At 39.6% G+C, this 15,446-nt stretch overlaps 1 protein-coding gene and 2 long non-coding RNA genes across 7 annotated transcripts; 2 read left to right on the top strand and 1 right to left on the bottom strand.

The window, feature by feature from the left end:
• Nucleotides 1–24: 24 nt before the first annotated feature.
• LOC149042353 (TNF receptor-associated factor 5-like) lies at nt 25–15,446 on the top strand. 2 transcript variants are annotated; one of them, XM_089212966.1, is made up of 5 exons: nt 25–274; nt 13,604–14,071; nt 14,191–14,371; nt 14,448–14,653; nt 14,912–15,446. In XM_089212966.1, exons 1-5 carry the CDS (start codon nt 237–239, stop codon nt 15,087–15,089), a joined length of 1,071 nt encoding a protein of 356 aa, XP_089069092.1. In that variant the 5' UTR covers nt 25–236; the 3' UTR covers nt 15,090–15,446. The 2 variants fall into 2 exon arrangements, with proteins under 2 accessions (XP_089069092.1, XP_089069091.1); XM_089212965.1 differs by lacking the exon at nt 25–274 and adding an exon at nt 12,474–12,550.
• LOC149042354 (uncharacterized) lies at nt 1,952–11,987 on the bottom strand. Of its 4 annotated transcripts, none has more exons than XR_016188615.1 (4): nt 11,697–11,987; nt 8,780–8,815; nt 3,315–3,372; nt 1,952–2,941 (listed from the first exon to the last, which is right to left on the bottom strand). It is a non-coding gene; the product is annotated as an uncharacterized LOC149042354 (long non-coding RNA). The 4 variants fall into 4 exon arrangements; XR_016188617.1 differs by lacking the exon at nt 11,697–11,987 and adding an exon at nt 10,854–11,629; XR_016188619.1 differs by lacking the exon at nt 11,697–11,987 and adding an exon at nt 10,234–10,729.
• Nucleotides 2,916–6,049, top strand: LOC149042355 (uncharacterized). Its single transcript, XR_016188635.1, has 2 exons — nt 2,916–5,057; nt 5,220–6,049. It is a non-coding gene; the product is annotated as an uncharacterized LOC149042355 (long non-coding RNA).

Genomic DNA, 15,446 nt, shown 5'->3' with positions numbered 1-15,446 from the left:
GAGCTCGATATCGATTTGTCGTACTCGATTACCATTCCTGCTCGATAAGCAAACGACGTTTGATAATCGAGCTCGATAACTACAAGTCGAGCTCGATTGCTAATCGAGTACGATTACTAATCGAGCTCGAGTAGTTATCGAGCTCGATAACTAATCGAGCTCGATAACTAATCGAGCTCGGTTACAGTACTAACGAGAAAGACTGGGAAAGAGTCAAACACTGATTGAGGAGGACGATGGCAGGTAGTGATGTTGCAAGAACCTTGGTCATTAGGTGAGTATTTCGTAAGTTTTCGTTAAGTTTCAGAGATAGCATTAAAAGGGAAGGTGTAAAAGGAAGTGGGAGCAAATGTATTGGAAACAGAAATTTTCCCAAAGCACGAAAACCCCAGGTCAGGTGTAGTCATTTCGGGTATAGAAGGATAAACTTAAACTTAAACTTAAACTTCGCTGGAATGGGACTTAATACAGACAAGAACAAACTTTTGGTAATCCTTAGTTTATTGTAAAATGTAAAATTTTTATGGTTAACTACGCAGGGGAATACTTGTGTCACTTTTAGATAAACTTGTGTCACTTTTAGATGAACGTTCAGTGATATATGTATACTTTTTTAAAAACAAATAAAACAACTTCTGGTTTAGAGCAAGATTTTATAAACCATTCAACCACTGTGCAACGCAATTCCTTTCCTTCTTACCGAACTAACCAAAAGTAGCAACCTTTTAAAGCAAACTTGTAACTCGAAAACCTCGAGCTGGAGGTAATACTTCTGAGCAAAGTAATATGGGTACTAAACTGTGTTTTTCAAACTCTCATTCCTAATGACAAAACACTCAGCTGAATATTTAGGCTTGCAGCTTGGGAAAAGTGCTTAATTGCTTGTAAACATGAGGATTTATGTCTGTCACTGGATGTTCCTTTGGCTTTAGCGAGTTGCAAAATGTTGAGTTGTCTCACTATTAAAATGTAGCCTTGGTGACATATAGCCCATCTACACTGACAACTAACAAGGATTTCTGAGGCATCCAGAAGTAGATCTTTATGGCTTAAGAGGCCATCTCTCTCATTTCCACCCTGCCAATTTCACCTTAAACTCTGTCAACAGAAAGACTATACTTAGGAAAGAACTAAGTTAGATTTGGTTTGATTTGAAATAATTTTCTGGCTGCATTAAGGGCCATAATTATTTCACCAGTTGGTAGGGACTATCACAACATCTCGGAAATTGAATAATACGCATATTTTGTAACATTGTAAAATATTTGATTCGCATAGTTAAGCCACGACATTTATATCAGATCCCTTAACAACCTTTCTAGTTTGCTAAGAAAGTTAGAATTTCCCTCTCCATATATTTGAAAAGGCAAACTTTAACATATTCTGACCCTATATATCAGGGAAAATTATTTTTGACATGAAATTGACCGGGTGGAAATAAGAGAGACAACCTCTTAAGTATTTCAATTTTTTTTTCTTTGTAAGAGATAGTGATGATCCTTTAGTCAAGATCTTAGCAGAAAATCCTTACAGCCTTATTGATAACTTTTTAACTCCCAGAAGTGATTGACATGTAACTTCTCCCTATTAATAACACTTATACATCATTTAGCAAACAGGTGATGAGAATACTCAAACTTATCAGGTAGAAGTTGTCATCTTGATCAAAACACCAAATTCTTGTAACTAATACACAAGGAAATATGCAGCAGCTAGAAAGGAGAATTAACAATCAGATCTTGGGAGTCAAAGGGTTAAGATTCTGGACTCAGTCAACATACTTACTGCCTAAATATAACAGAGGCATTGTGTAATGGATCTTAACTGAACTGAATGAACACAACTTTATAGGGAATAACTTTCTTAAAAAACTTAAGGGCTATGATTAATCATTTGACCCCTATGAGTGACTAGCATCAAACTTCTCCTTACAACTTACAACATACAAAAACAAAGGAAATGTTCACCAGCTTAAGACACTCTTGATTGTTAAACTAATTTTTGTTGTTAACACTTGGGAAATGTATAAAGACTGGTATTGAGAATATCCCCTCCTGATGTTAGGGTGTAAAGGATTAACAGTGCACTTTCTGAATGAATGTAGACATTGTTGTACTGTAGGCTGTGTTGTGTTCATTCAACATTAACCCTCTACACTCTAACATCAGTATGCACACTCTCCATACTGTACTTACACATTTACACAGGTGCTGACAAGGAGAGTTTGTTTAATAATTAAGAACTTCTCCAGTTGGTGATCATTTCCTAGACTCTCATGACCTTATGTGTGATTGAAGGATGATATTGTCAGGAGAAATTAGATTCTAGTCACTCTTAGGGATTAAAGGGTTAAGTAGGAAATAGTAAGTTAATGGTACAGTGGAACCTTGATTTAACGAACCTCTATACAACGAAGTTCTTGATATGACAAACAATACTTCTGTTTCAGCCCAGCTAAAGTTACAGTAATATAAATGCCACAGAACCTCGATATAACAAACCCTAAATATAGCCAACCAATGTCTCCAGCCCCTTGGCACTCTATTAAATCAAGTTTCCACTGTACATGTTATCTATTTCTATATACTACTTGAAATGAAAAGGTGGAGAATAAAGTTGTGTACCTTTACACATAGCCAGTATATCAAACAAAAAAAAACCCTTAAATTATAATAGAATATCATTTAATGGCTTACACTTGTGAACTTATGGTTAGGTGAGGTACATATAAAATGAATTTAGTAGTAACTTTGGATCTGCCTTTGTCTCGGTATGATCAAGTTTACTGGTAGTACTGATCACGAGTGATGGTACACAACTTATTTCTAGTGTTTGGCATCTTCCCTTTTTCTCTTTCCCTTTCGATCCCTGTGAGATCTTTGGTCCTTTCTCTTTTTTTTCTCCATCCTGGCTCCTTTATCTTTATTTTCATGGTCATCATCTTTTGTTTCCATGTGAAAAAAGGTGAAAAAATGAGAGATTAGTTGAATGTTGTAATGTGCTCACTGGAATAAAGGCAAAAATGAGGGTTGGTCATGTGTAGATACTAACAACTGATGATAAAAATAACAAACTAAGGGGCTTGTTGGAAATATTTTGGGATGTACCCTCAAATAAAATTAACAAACAATTTAAATGTTTTTGGTAATTCACTGGAAGAAACAGGTACCTCACTGTGCTTCATCATGGCACAAACATTGCACAAGGAAGTTTGATAAAGAAGAAGAGTTATTATGAGTAAGAGTTATTAAGACTAATTATGAAGTTGGTGGTGTTAACATTGGTCATCATAATCTATTTACTTTTGTGTTTACCTTTCATTGTCTCTGAGAGTTCCTTTTCATCTGAGGGGTAGTTTCCTTTGAATGACACCTGCAATGAAACATAGGCAGAGGGTAGTATGCCACTCATGGGATGAGTGGCATATCACCCTCGTGTAGGTGCCGCTGGGAAGTATTATCCAGAGAGTTTAAATAATCTAATGGCCCATTTATGAACACTTTCATACAATTTGGACTCCTTAGGGTTGAGGAGGTGGGAGGGGTTGGGTCCGAGACAAGTCTACAGAAAAATAATGGCTTTGAGGGGGAACCATCCCCCTAAATCAAATGTTGGAAGGAGGGAGGTCACACTAAATATCTCAGTAATTGTAGAGTTTTGTATCCTATTTATGTGAAACTACATGTTCAAAAATCAACAAAAAGTATATACATGACAGTTTCCATCCCAACAATTTTCAAAGTATCTGAGTAACTGTAGAGTTTACATGATTTTACACTATTTAGATAACACTAAATGTTCAAAAATAAACAAAAAGTATATGCATGACTGTTTCCATCCCAACAATTTTCAAAGTATCTGAGTAAGTGTAGAGTTTACATGATTTTACACTATTTAGATAACACTACATGTTCAAAAATAAACAAAAAGTATATGCATGACTGTTTCCATCCCAACAATTTTCAAAGTATCTCAGTAACTGTAGAGTTTACATGATTTTACACTATTTAGATAACACTACATGTTCAAAAATAAACAAAAAGTATATGCATGACTGTTTCCATCCCAACAATTTTCAAAGTATCTCAGTAATTGTAGAGTTTACATGATTTTACACTATTTAGATAACACTACATGTTCAAAAATAAACAAAAAGTATATGCATGACTGTTTCCATCCCAACAATTTTCAAAGTATCTCAGTAATTGTAGAGTTTACATGATTTCATACTATTTTGATATATCTACATGTTCAGAAACAAACAAAAAGTATAGAAACATGCTTCTGCTCATATAATTATACATCCTCTGCATTTGCATGACTTTTCATCCCAACAATTTTTAAAGTATCTTAGCAATTGTGGATTTTACATGGATTTTGTACTGTTTTCCCAACAATTTTTAAAGTATCTTAGCAATTGTGGATTTTACATGGATTTTGTACTGTTTTCCCAACAATTTTTAAAGTATCTTAGCAATTGTGGATTTTACATGGATTTTGTACTGTTTAGATAACACTACATGTACTATATGCTTTTGTCAGCTTAATAATATGTGTTCTGCACTTATATGGCTGTTTCCATCACAACAATTTTCAAAGCTAGGTACTCTTATTAAAAGACATTTTATCGGGTTAGATGTGCGCAATATCCCTCATCTTTAGCATTGTCAAGCTCTTCCTCACTGTTGTGCATCTGTGAGAGTTGCTTTTGTACTTCTCATCTATGCCATACTCTTCAGGATACATGAAGGAGTACTCTTAATCTCTGACTTCTTGAGGTTTGAGGTAGTTCGACTCTCTTGGCATTACTGAAATGGTATCTTCATAAGAGCTGTGCGAGGTATGTCACATCTTGACTTTATTGCTAAGTTCTTGCCTGATATTTGTGGTAGTTCTGCTTTCTTGGCATAACTGAAATGATATCTTCACAAGAGCTGTGCGAGGTATGTCACATCTTGACCAAACAGCAAGCAAAAAACTCTCAACATCTACTCTCTTTCAGGGACAGCAAGGCAAGGAGGGTGCAGTAAACATATTGGAAGATTATTACCCAGCAGGTTTCCGCCTCAATTACTTTGTTCTAATAACATGTCGATTTCGAACCTTTTCTTTTTCCTTTTGATTTTCGATAGTTTTCTTTATTACTTCTTCTCTTTCTGATGTGGTGTCTTCGCAGATTTCTTGAATCTGCTTTAATAACTTTGGCTTCTCTCTCCAAGTGTCTGTATCCTGTGTTGCATTTAACATCCTGAACTCGACACACTTCATCTGCTCTGCAAGAAGTGAGGAAATTGTTATCCTTGCCTCAAAATTGAAAAGCAAGGGATCATGAAGGCAACATGTGTGGTTGATAACCTCCAGCATATCAAGGTGATGCAGTTCAATAAGAAGAAAAGAGCAGAGCAGCCAAAGGAGAACAAAAAAGAAACCACCACAAAAACACAGGAAAAAGTCTCCCTGATTATGCTGGGAAAGATTGGTTTAAAGAATGTACAAAGGTAAAGAATTTTGCAAGAGGGGGTAAAGTGCCTCAAGAAACATTGACTTGACTAACATATCTACAACACTAAGAACTACACAGTGGAGGTTTTTGCAAGGTATTGGCTTTTCCAAATGAATCCTGAAGGCCCTGGTTTGCAAACACAACTGAAGGAAAGAGATTTAACATGTAAACAATCCTTGCAAGACAGTGAAAACCCCAACATAGCTGAAGATAAGTAGAGCAAAGTGAAAGCCATACAAATAGTAACAATGAGAATGACAATGATTCCATCAACTCTGGAGAGGAAGATAACTCCACAAATGATGTCCTTCTTGCTTTTATCAATAACTAGAGAACAAGTTGAAAGGCCAGCTGCAACACACCCAGGAAGATTAAAAGGACCCATAAGAAATGGAGTCATAAATCATTTGATTCTTAACTTTTTTAATCCTGGAACAGTGAAGAAATCTCACAGCTAACAAACCCAAATTACTTTTCAAATTAATGTCTGACGAATGAGTTATGACCATCATTATAATGAACAAAAAATAAAAATAATAAAGCACACTGCAGAATACATAAGTGGACTAAGGGGACAAGGAAGGCTGGGGGGTGGGGCAATTCATCAGGAAAAAAGCTTTACATTGTAGGGAATAACCATAGCAAAAAATGACATTTGTCATGAAGTATCCGATTAAGTATTAATATTAACCACAAATTAAAAACATCAGGTTAGAGTTAAGGTTAGGGGATACTTCATAACAGTTTTTTGGGATGAGGAGAAGGGTAAGGGGACAACGTATAGAGCTTACTGTCTAGCTGGATTTTGAAAAAAAAAATTAAGAATACATAAGAAGAGCCTGGTCAAAGTATACCAGGATATCTAAGGATACTAGGTCGCACTGGACACTTCTCACGAAGAGCTGGTCAACAGTGGCCCCGGGGGATTACAAAGGGGAATGATCTAAGGATACCAGGTCCAACTGGACACTTCTCACGAAGAGCTGGTCAACAGTGGCCCAGAGGGATTACAAAGGGGAATGATCTAAGGATACCAGGTCCAACTGGACACTTCTCACGAAGAGCTGGTCAACAGTGGCCCGGAGGGATTACAAAGGGGAATGATCTAAGGATACCAGGTCCAACTGGACACTTCTCACGAAGAGCTGGTCAACAGTGGCCCGGAGGGATTACGAAGGGAAATGATCTAAGGATACCAGGTCCAACTGGACACTTCTCACGAAGAGCTGGTCAACAGTGGCCCCGGAGGGATTACAAAGGGGAATGATCTAAGGATACCGGGTCCAACTGGACACTTCTCACGAAGAGCTGGTCAACAGTGGCCCAGGAGGGAATACAAAGGGGAATGATCTAAGGATACCAGAGGGGAATGATCTAAGGATACCAGGTCGCACTGGACACTTCTCACGAAGAGCTGGTCAACAGTGGCCCCGGAGGGATTACAAAGGGGAGTGATCTAAGGATACCAGGTCCAACTGGACACTTCTCACGAAGAGCTGGTCAACAGTGGCCCGGAGGGATTACGAAGGGGAATGATCTAAGGATACCAGGTCCAACTGGACACTTCTCACGAAGAGCTGGTCAACAGTGGCCCCGGAGGGATTACAAAGGGGAATGATCTAAGGATACCAGGTCCAACTGGACACTTCTCACGAAGAGCTGGTCAACAGTGGCCCCGGAGGGATTACGAAGGGGAATGATCTAAGGATACCAGGTCCAACTGGACACTTCTCACGAAGAGCTGGTCAACAGTGGCCCCGGAGGGATTACAAAGGGGAATGATCTAAGGATACCAGAGGGGAATGATCTAAGGATACCAGGTCGCACTGGACACTTCTCACGAAGAGCTGGTCAACAGTGGCCCCGGAGGGATTATAAAGGGGAGTGATCTAAGGATACCAGGTCCAACTGGACACTTCTCACGAAGAGCTGGTCAACAGTGGCCCGGAGGGATTACGAAGGGGAATGATCTAAGGATACCAGGTCCAACTGGACACTTCTCACGAAGAGCTGGTCAACAGTGGCCCCGGAGGGATTACGAAGGGGAATGATCTAAGGATACCAGGTCCAACTGGACACTTCTCACGAAGAGCTGGTCAACAGTGGCCCCGGAGGTATTACGAAGGGGAATGATCTAAGGATACCAGGTCCAACTGGACACTTCTCACGAAGAGCTGGTCAACAGTGGCCCCGGAGGGATTACAAAGGGGAATGATCTAAGGATACCAGGTCCAACTGGACACTTCTCACGAAGAGCTTGTCAACAGTGGCCCCGGAGGGATTACAAAGGGGAATGATCTAAGGATACCAGAGGGGAATGATCTAAGGATACCAGGTCGCACTGGACACTTCTCACGAAGAGCTGGTCAACAGTGGCCCCGGAGGGATTACAAAGGGGAATGATCTAAGGATACCAGGTCCAACTGGACACTTCTCACGAAGAGCTGGTCAACAGTGGCCCCGGAGGGATTACAAAGGGGAATGATCTAAGGATACCAGAGGGGAATGATCTAAGGATACCAGGTCGCACTGGACACTTCTCACGAAGAGCTGGTCAACAGTGGCCCCGGAGGGATTACGAAGGGGAATGATCTAAGGATACCAGGTCCAACTGGACACTTCTCACGAAGAGCTGGTCAACAGTGGCCCCGGAGGGATTACAAAGGGGAATGATCTAAGGATACCAGAGGGGAATGATCTAAGGATACCAGGTCGCACTGGACACTTCTCACGAAGAGCTGGTCAACAGTGGCCCCGGAGGGATTACAAAGGGGAGTGATCTAAGGATACCAGGTCCAACTGGACACTTCTCACGAAGAGCTGGTCAACAGTGGCCCCGGAGGGATTACAAAGGGGAATGATCTAAGGATACCAGGTCACACTGGACAGGGCTTAGGAAGAGCTTGTCAACAGTGGCCCTGGAGGTATTAGGAAAGGGGAATATTGTAAGGATACCAGATCAATGTTAAAATAAGTACAGTTACAAATAAAAACAGAGGTCATCATTTAACTCTTTAACTCCCAGGAGTGATTAACCTCTAACTTCTCCCTATAATATTCCTTCATGATCTAGCTAACAAGTAATGAGAATACCTAAACTTATCAGGTAGATGTTGTTATGTTGATTTAAAAACACCAAATTCTCACAAGTGGTTTACAAGGAAATGTGTAGCAACGAGAGGGGAGAATTCATAATCAGATCTCTGGAGTTAAAGGGTTCAGATCTGAAATCGAGAATTAAACCTCTATTTTTTAATTTATGACTTTTGCACCTACCAGTGACTGCTCCAAGTTAGTCATCTCTTCAGTGTTCTGAAAATTTGTCAAAAAAAAAAACAAATTAGACCATAGCAATGAAAGTGTCTGTCACGAAGACACATAAAATAACTTATTATGCTACCGCAGCTCACGCTGTTTTTAAGTGTTTAATAATTTTAGAGAATTTACATAAGTAAGAGTTAAATGTGACCCTCCACGGGAAAACGGACACTAACGCTTTTCCGTTAAACGGTCTCGAAAAACGGTTGTAAACGGATAGTAAACGGTTAACTGGAGCGTTTAAACGGATGCCATAACCGCTTAACCGGATGGCAAAAAATTTAAACGGTTGACCAAAGTCCAAAAACGGATAGCTTAGGTCTTCAAACCGTTGACCAAAAATAAAAACGGATAGCACGAAACGTTAAACGGTTGACCAAAGTTCAAAAACGGATGGCTCACACTGTTAAACGGTTGACCAAAAATAAAAACGGTCAGCCCGAAACGTTAAACAGTTGACCAAAGTCCAAAAACGGATAGCTTAAACCGAGAAACGGTTGACCAAAATTGACAAACGATGAGCTTAAAATTAATGTTTAACGGCTGTGGTTGAGCTGGCGAGATCTTCTGCGGAAAAACTTTCAGAGTGACAACGGATAATTATCCTTTAAAGCGAAAATATTGAGCATGATAATTTGAAAAGTAATAACTAGCATTTATTGTTTTTTCAGAGGGCACGGTAACGAATCTTGCAATCTGATTGGTTCTTTACCCGGTCAGTATTTTCCTATCTCTGCCCACGGGCCACGGTAACGCTTTCTTGAGTCGCCGAGTACATCACAACTTTCGTTGTCATTTTTCATAAATATACCTCGTTTTCCGGCTGGGCAGTATTTTTAAGCAAACACGTCGGTCACTACCTCAAGCCGATAAATAACTTATGAATCCTCTCTTTTCTCTCTATCAAATCACTTTGGTTGACAGAATAATATCGGTTTCAGAATGAATTTGTATAAACAATAGTGTCATTACGTTGGTTGACAAGCGGCCTAAAAACCGTCTGCAATTAATTTTAATCGTTCACAAAAAGTACCCGGAAAGTTGAAATGTGAGGTATTTGGTTACAGTTAAACTGAACGATGGAACTTTCATTCATTTAATATCTGAATTTTCTCGAGCAATTTGTTCATAGTAAAAAAAAAGCGAGCGAAGTTTTAATTTAAGTTCTACAACAAATATACGCTCCTGGTGAGTCTTTCCAATTCCGTTCAATTTGGACATTTGTACCTTAAATTGCACAACAGAAATTGAAGGAATTGAGAAAAGGCTGCATTAAATTCCCTTGTGTCTCGTTGGAGTGTGCCGTTCGAATTTAGTTTTTGTGAAGGAAAGATCAGAGTTAAACACGCCATTACAGCAAACAAACGAGCAAACTCCCACAACTTCAAAATAAAAAAATTGAATTTACTCACAATTACTTTCCTCGCCGTTTACTTAATGAACAGAGGTAAATCTTCGTACATGAATGAATGGTCGATGAGAGTAAATAATACTTTCCGTTAGATCATTAACTGATTTTTAAGAAAACATTGTCGTGACAGTCCTTGCCAAACTAGTTCTGTTGGTTTTCAAATGTTCCTACGATTTTTTTTTTTTCTTGTGCGCTCTCTAATTGACAGGTGTCAGATTGTGACAGATACTTGTAAAAATAATGTTTCAAAGTTTGTTTGGAAGCCTTTTAAATCACCTTTATCGTTACGGAAATGAAAATGTTTCGCTGAGGAATCTCTCTTAAATTTGCATTACCTCTATTTTAACTACCATTTACTCACTCAAAAATTGTTCAGTTTATGGAAGATCTTGCCGTATTTACGGCCATAAGTCATTCGGGTTCTATCGGAAAGAATTTCGTCAAGTTTAAAAACAATAAATATGTTATTTACCGGCTAAGGGTCGGTCCGTATGGTGAATAACTGTGACCTCGGTCTTGAAAATGCTGCCCTCGGCCTACGGCCTCGGGCAGTATTTTCAAGACCTCGGTCACAGTTTTTCACCATACGGACCTCCCAGCCGGCAAATAGCATATATATACTTGCGCATTTTATTTCTGGGTTAATTACTGCCGCTTTCGTGTGACATTCATGAAATAAGCGCAATTTACTGAGAATAGTTTCGCTGCTGAATATCCTGAACGGCTACCGCGAGAAACTCATAATCTTCTCCTTTGTTTATTCTTATTAGTATTGAAAATGAACTTCATTTCTTCCTGTTCGGAAGTTTCGCGAAACAAATTTGCATATGCAATGCCGCCACCTTGTCTGAAGCCGAGACCTTTCAAGGTCAAATAACGCAATGAAGTTCCAATGCAAATAAAAGGTCGAATCGGTGTCACGCACCAAGCGGGGCCGTTAAAATGATTGTCAATAAAACCAAGAATGATGAATCAAGATGATATAAACAGAAAGAGAGTAGCCGATTTAACTTGTTTGTCAAAGGATGCGACGGAAACTCGCTTACTATGATCACACAAAAGATAAAACCAAAATAAGATACTGTCTTTCTGTATTTCAAGAACCGGCGAGTATCGAGCGAACGCAAGATTGATACTTCGAACTGCCTATTACAGAATGTTAGGCAAACAGTCCAAAGCTTTCCGTGGAACTTTAAACGGATAGCTTTTTTTTTTTAAACGGGTAAGCAAACTGTTTAAATGTTTTTTTATGTCCGATGCTTATCCTGTCTACTGGCGACAGCTTCTCAATGTTGCAAGACATCTAAAGGAAGATTTTAGCAACCTTAGTTTTCTCTCATCCACGTTTACATCCAATCTTGCCCCTTTTCGGCATTTCGCTGCTTTTATTACGGTACTTTTCAATCTTTTCTCTGAAACCATTTTCTACCCTACGATACAGATTATGAAGGCAGCAGCACTTACCTGCTAAGGTCTTTTCCTGTAAGGGGAGGAAATGCTCTCACCAGTAAGTCTCCGATTTGGGAAGAGCTGTCGTTCTTTGTAAACGATATATCAGAAATCCGCTTGGCGGTAGCGAGCCTGCCCAGCTCAGTCTTGTTTGGCACGCTTCTGTGCCGTTTATCCAAAAAGACAACAGTTCTTTGGAAAGCGCGCTTGCTATGGTTCATCTCGTGGAGTTAAACACTTAATCTAAAATGCTTAACTCCTTGCTGCACTAATATTCCCAAGGATGACGCGAAACCACGCCGAAAATGAAACTGACCGACGTGTATACGTATTAATAAAAGGCTTTTGTTTCGTGGCACACCCATGTCACCTAGGCCTGTCGCTACGGGACATTTATATTGATAGTTAAACAATATTAGGATCGTTTGCCGCAAATGCCGCTAAGCGCACCCTTTTATTCGTTTAGTTGTTCTTTAATTCCATGAAACGGGCAAGTTACCCTTTTCCAGGAAATGATGTCCACACACACATACACACACACACTCGCACATGCAGAATGGAAACTTGATTGTTTGAACAGGGAACTTGACCCTGGGTAACTGTCATTTCGCGGATCGATTGTTGCCAGATCAGTATCAATTGTTATTGATGAATACGTGTCAAATTGTCCAGGAAATACACATTTCCCATAGAGGTTCACAAGGTTATAAACATCGTTTACTTATCAGTTAGTCTTGGTTCTTTCACTAAAAGCAAACTTTGCTTGGATTAGATCACTTCGCTGCTTTATTCATTGCCAGATTCGCTATGTCTAATGAGCATTTTGAGTTTACTTCTCCTCCCGGAGCGCTATTCAACTGTTCTGTATGGTAAGTCTTTTTTGTTTTGTGATGATTTTTATCTTTCAGCAACTGATCGTTTTCGCTGTCACCCATCGAGAGAGAGAGAGATCTTCAGTGGAGTAGTTAAGAAATTTAAATGTCATAGGAGATAGGTTAAGGAAGAACTTTTTTAATTTTTAGGTCTCTTTGTTTTCCCAAACTTAAGATATTCGTCGAAATGTTTTGCGCAAATTTACAGAGCCTAATATCGAGTCGCAATTGTCGTGGGTGTATCTTTGGTTCACCAACATTTCCGCTGAAAAATAGTGCAAAAAATCTGGAATTTACTTGGCTATCTAGCCCACTGATTATCTAAACTGAAACAACAAACATGTACGAAAGCACATTTTCTAACACTTAATTTCCTAAAAAGGCTCAAAAGTCGACAGATAAGTCTATATTTTTCGACAACGCAGAGCTGTATGCCAAGCATCCACCATAACTCTGAACTTCAAATTACGCTGGTTTCCAAACCCAGCTTGAAGATGTCAGGTGAAAATCTGCAATAAAGCAAGGCTTAACCTGACATTTAAGGAGAACGACCGACAGCATTCAGAGCATTCATAAGGCAGAAGTTCTTTTTAACTGTGGAACTATATTCGCATTTCCTGGGAAAAGAGATCATAAGCGAAATTGTAATTTTCTTTTGGCAAAAGGACGAGATGTTTAAATATTAACGCTAGGAAAATCATTAACGCACACTTGCTTACTTCTGTGATCGAGCTGTACTAAATAGTTTATACTTCAGCAGTTGTCTTTCTGAGAGGAGAGAAATGTTGCTCATCCCTCAGGAATTTGACCAATTAGACGAAATAGTAATTTGTCAAATAACAGATTTACGTTCTGCGTTTGTTTTGACTCTGAGTTATGAATCATTGTTCCATGGTTAAATTCCACTTTCCTTCGACAACTTTTACAATTGTAGCTGTTTGAACTGAATTCCTTGCTAGCAGGGGCCTCTTTGAAGGAATTACTTGACTTATCAATACTAGTTTTGTAAGGAAATGTACTAAACTCTCTTGATTATCTTTTACTTTGAAGCCTATCGACAATGGTTAAGCCTGTCACTCTGGCATGTGGGCATTCGGGCTGTCGACACTGCCTCGCGACACTCATAGGCATTGAGACTTTCCCCAAATGCCCACTTTGTAAAGCACCGATCGGAACAGACGTTACCCTCCACGTCAATGTCGCACTCGACGATATCATTGGAGACTTTAATGTCAAGTGTAATAAGAGCGGCTGTCTATGGAAAGGAAAATTTCACGAGCACGAGCAGCACTTGAAAAGGTGTGGAAAATTTCAAACGGCGTGTGCCAATGATGGCTGTGGAGAGATGGTGGCAAGGGAGAGGATGGCAGCACACACTGCGCAATGTGCAAAGCACAAACTCCCTTGCCAGCAATGCGGTAGAAAAATTACCAGGGAATCTTTCGAGGAGCATACTGCTTCCCTTTGCTCAAATAAGAGGGTACTGTGCCCACTAAGCTGCGGAACAAGCCTTCCACGGTAAGATATTGTCGGTTTAATTAAGAAATCAACAGTCAAATGGTTATTTAAGGCCAACAAAATATCCAAAAGTTTCACTAGCCAGCTCATCCCTGGTCCTTATTTTGATTATTTTGCAGGCTCCACTTAACACTGCACTTAAGCGAGTGCTCAGAAAGAGCAGTCCGCTGTGCGGTGACTGGCTGCACTGCCATAACAAAGCAGAAGAACATGCCACAGCACTCGACAAATGCAGCCGCCACCCACAGTGTTATGCAGGAAGGGGAGGTCCAGCGTCTGCGGGGCCTAATGCATTTCAAGGTGAGACGCTAGAATTATAAAAATAATGAGAAAAGATATCACATGAACATGAACTGGACATTCGGTTTCATTTCAGAGAGCCAAACCGAGATGGATTTTGGAAGAAAGAGGAGTGTTCTCCTTCCGCTGGAGGGGAGAGAAATGGAATAACGTGAAGGGGTCACACCTATTCAGCACTGCGTACAGGTGCCCGAATGGGAACAGGTGGAGGGCGCATATACGATTTGCAGGACTTTCCTTGGAACTGGTGTCCGCAGTGACGGCAGTGGTAGTAGGAACGAGGTTAGGGACTCATCTTTGTAATTAAGGATAGATTCTCGCTCTGGAACGCAGTACAGAGGATAAATGATCGCTGCTAATAAGCCAAAGTACTTGCATTTAGCTGGCGTATTTTACAACGACCATCAATATCGTAATTTTTCCATACAGGAGTTAGGAAATCTAAAACCATGTCTCCGAACCTAAAAACTGTTAAAAAGAAAATCAACTTTATCATGATTCACCACAAATCATTAATGACTTTACGCTTTATGTCTACAGAATAGTATTGATGCCTGATTCCTGCGAGGAGAAGGTTTTCCCTTTCCCGGCGAAGGAGATAAAGGAGGGGGAAGTAGCAGCAAATATCCCGCGCTGTGAACTGGATCACATGGACCCAGAAGATATTATGATTGTCAAGTTTGTCTTGACATATTATCTTTTACAAGAAGACAAGTAATTTTCCATTTATTAGCTAGGAGAGGTATCGAGGTCGCAAATGATAACGCAAAAAATGGAAATCGTTTATGCACTAGAAGAAAAGGCAATATGATAAGCACAGAACAAACTAACCATAAAATTTAAGAAGTATTTTTGAATGGAAAACATTTTCAGTACTTTCTCATTGAGATCTTCCGCTTTTTTTGCTGTATGTAATACCTCTCTTAGCACTTATCTGGCACATTACTTAACTAGAAAAGATCTCTTCACGCAGTTGTTAAGATAGAAGCGTGCCGGTGATGTCAAAGCGTTGTTGTATTTTAGGGTTAGTAACGAGTGAGGAATTGAAAAAATAAAGAGTCTGGAAGCTAACTAA

Source organism: Pocillopora damicornis, chromosome 7, assembly GCF_964200805.1.
Source record: "Pocillopora damicornis chromosome 7, jaPocDami1.2, whole genome shotgun sequence".
In the NCBI taxonomy this organism is placed as follows: domain Eukaryota; kingdom Metazoa; phylum Cnidaria; class Anthozoa; order Scleractinia; family Pocilloporidae; genus Pocillopora; species Pocillopora damicornis.
The sequence above is the reverse complement of the archived record's forward strand: the minus strand, read 5'-3'. Positions and strand labels throughout refer to the sequence as shown.

Excerpts from the sequence above, each read along its gene's own strand:
- LOC149042353 (XM_089212965.1), top strand. The coding sequence starts at position 12,489 with ATGTCTAATGAGCATTTTGAGTTTACTTCTCCTCCCGGAGCGCTATTC. Across the intron at positions 12,551-13,603 it reads CTATTCAACTGTTCTGTATG|CCTATCGACAATGGTTAAGC; the intron begins GTAAGTCTTTTT and ends TTTACTTTGAAG. Across the intron at positions 14,072-14,190 it reads TGCGGAACAAGCCTTCCACG|GCTCCACTTAACACTGCACT; the intron begins GTAAGATATTGT and ends ATTATTTTGCAG.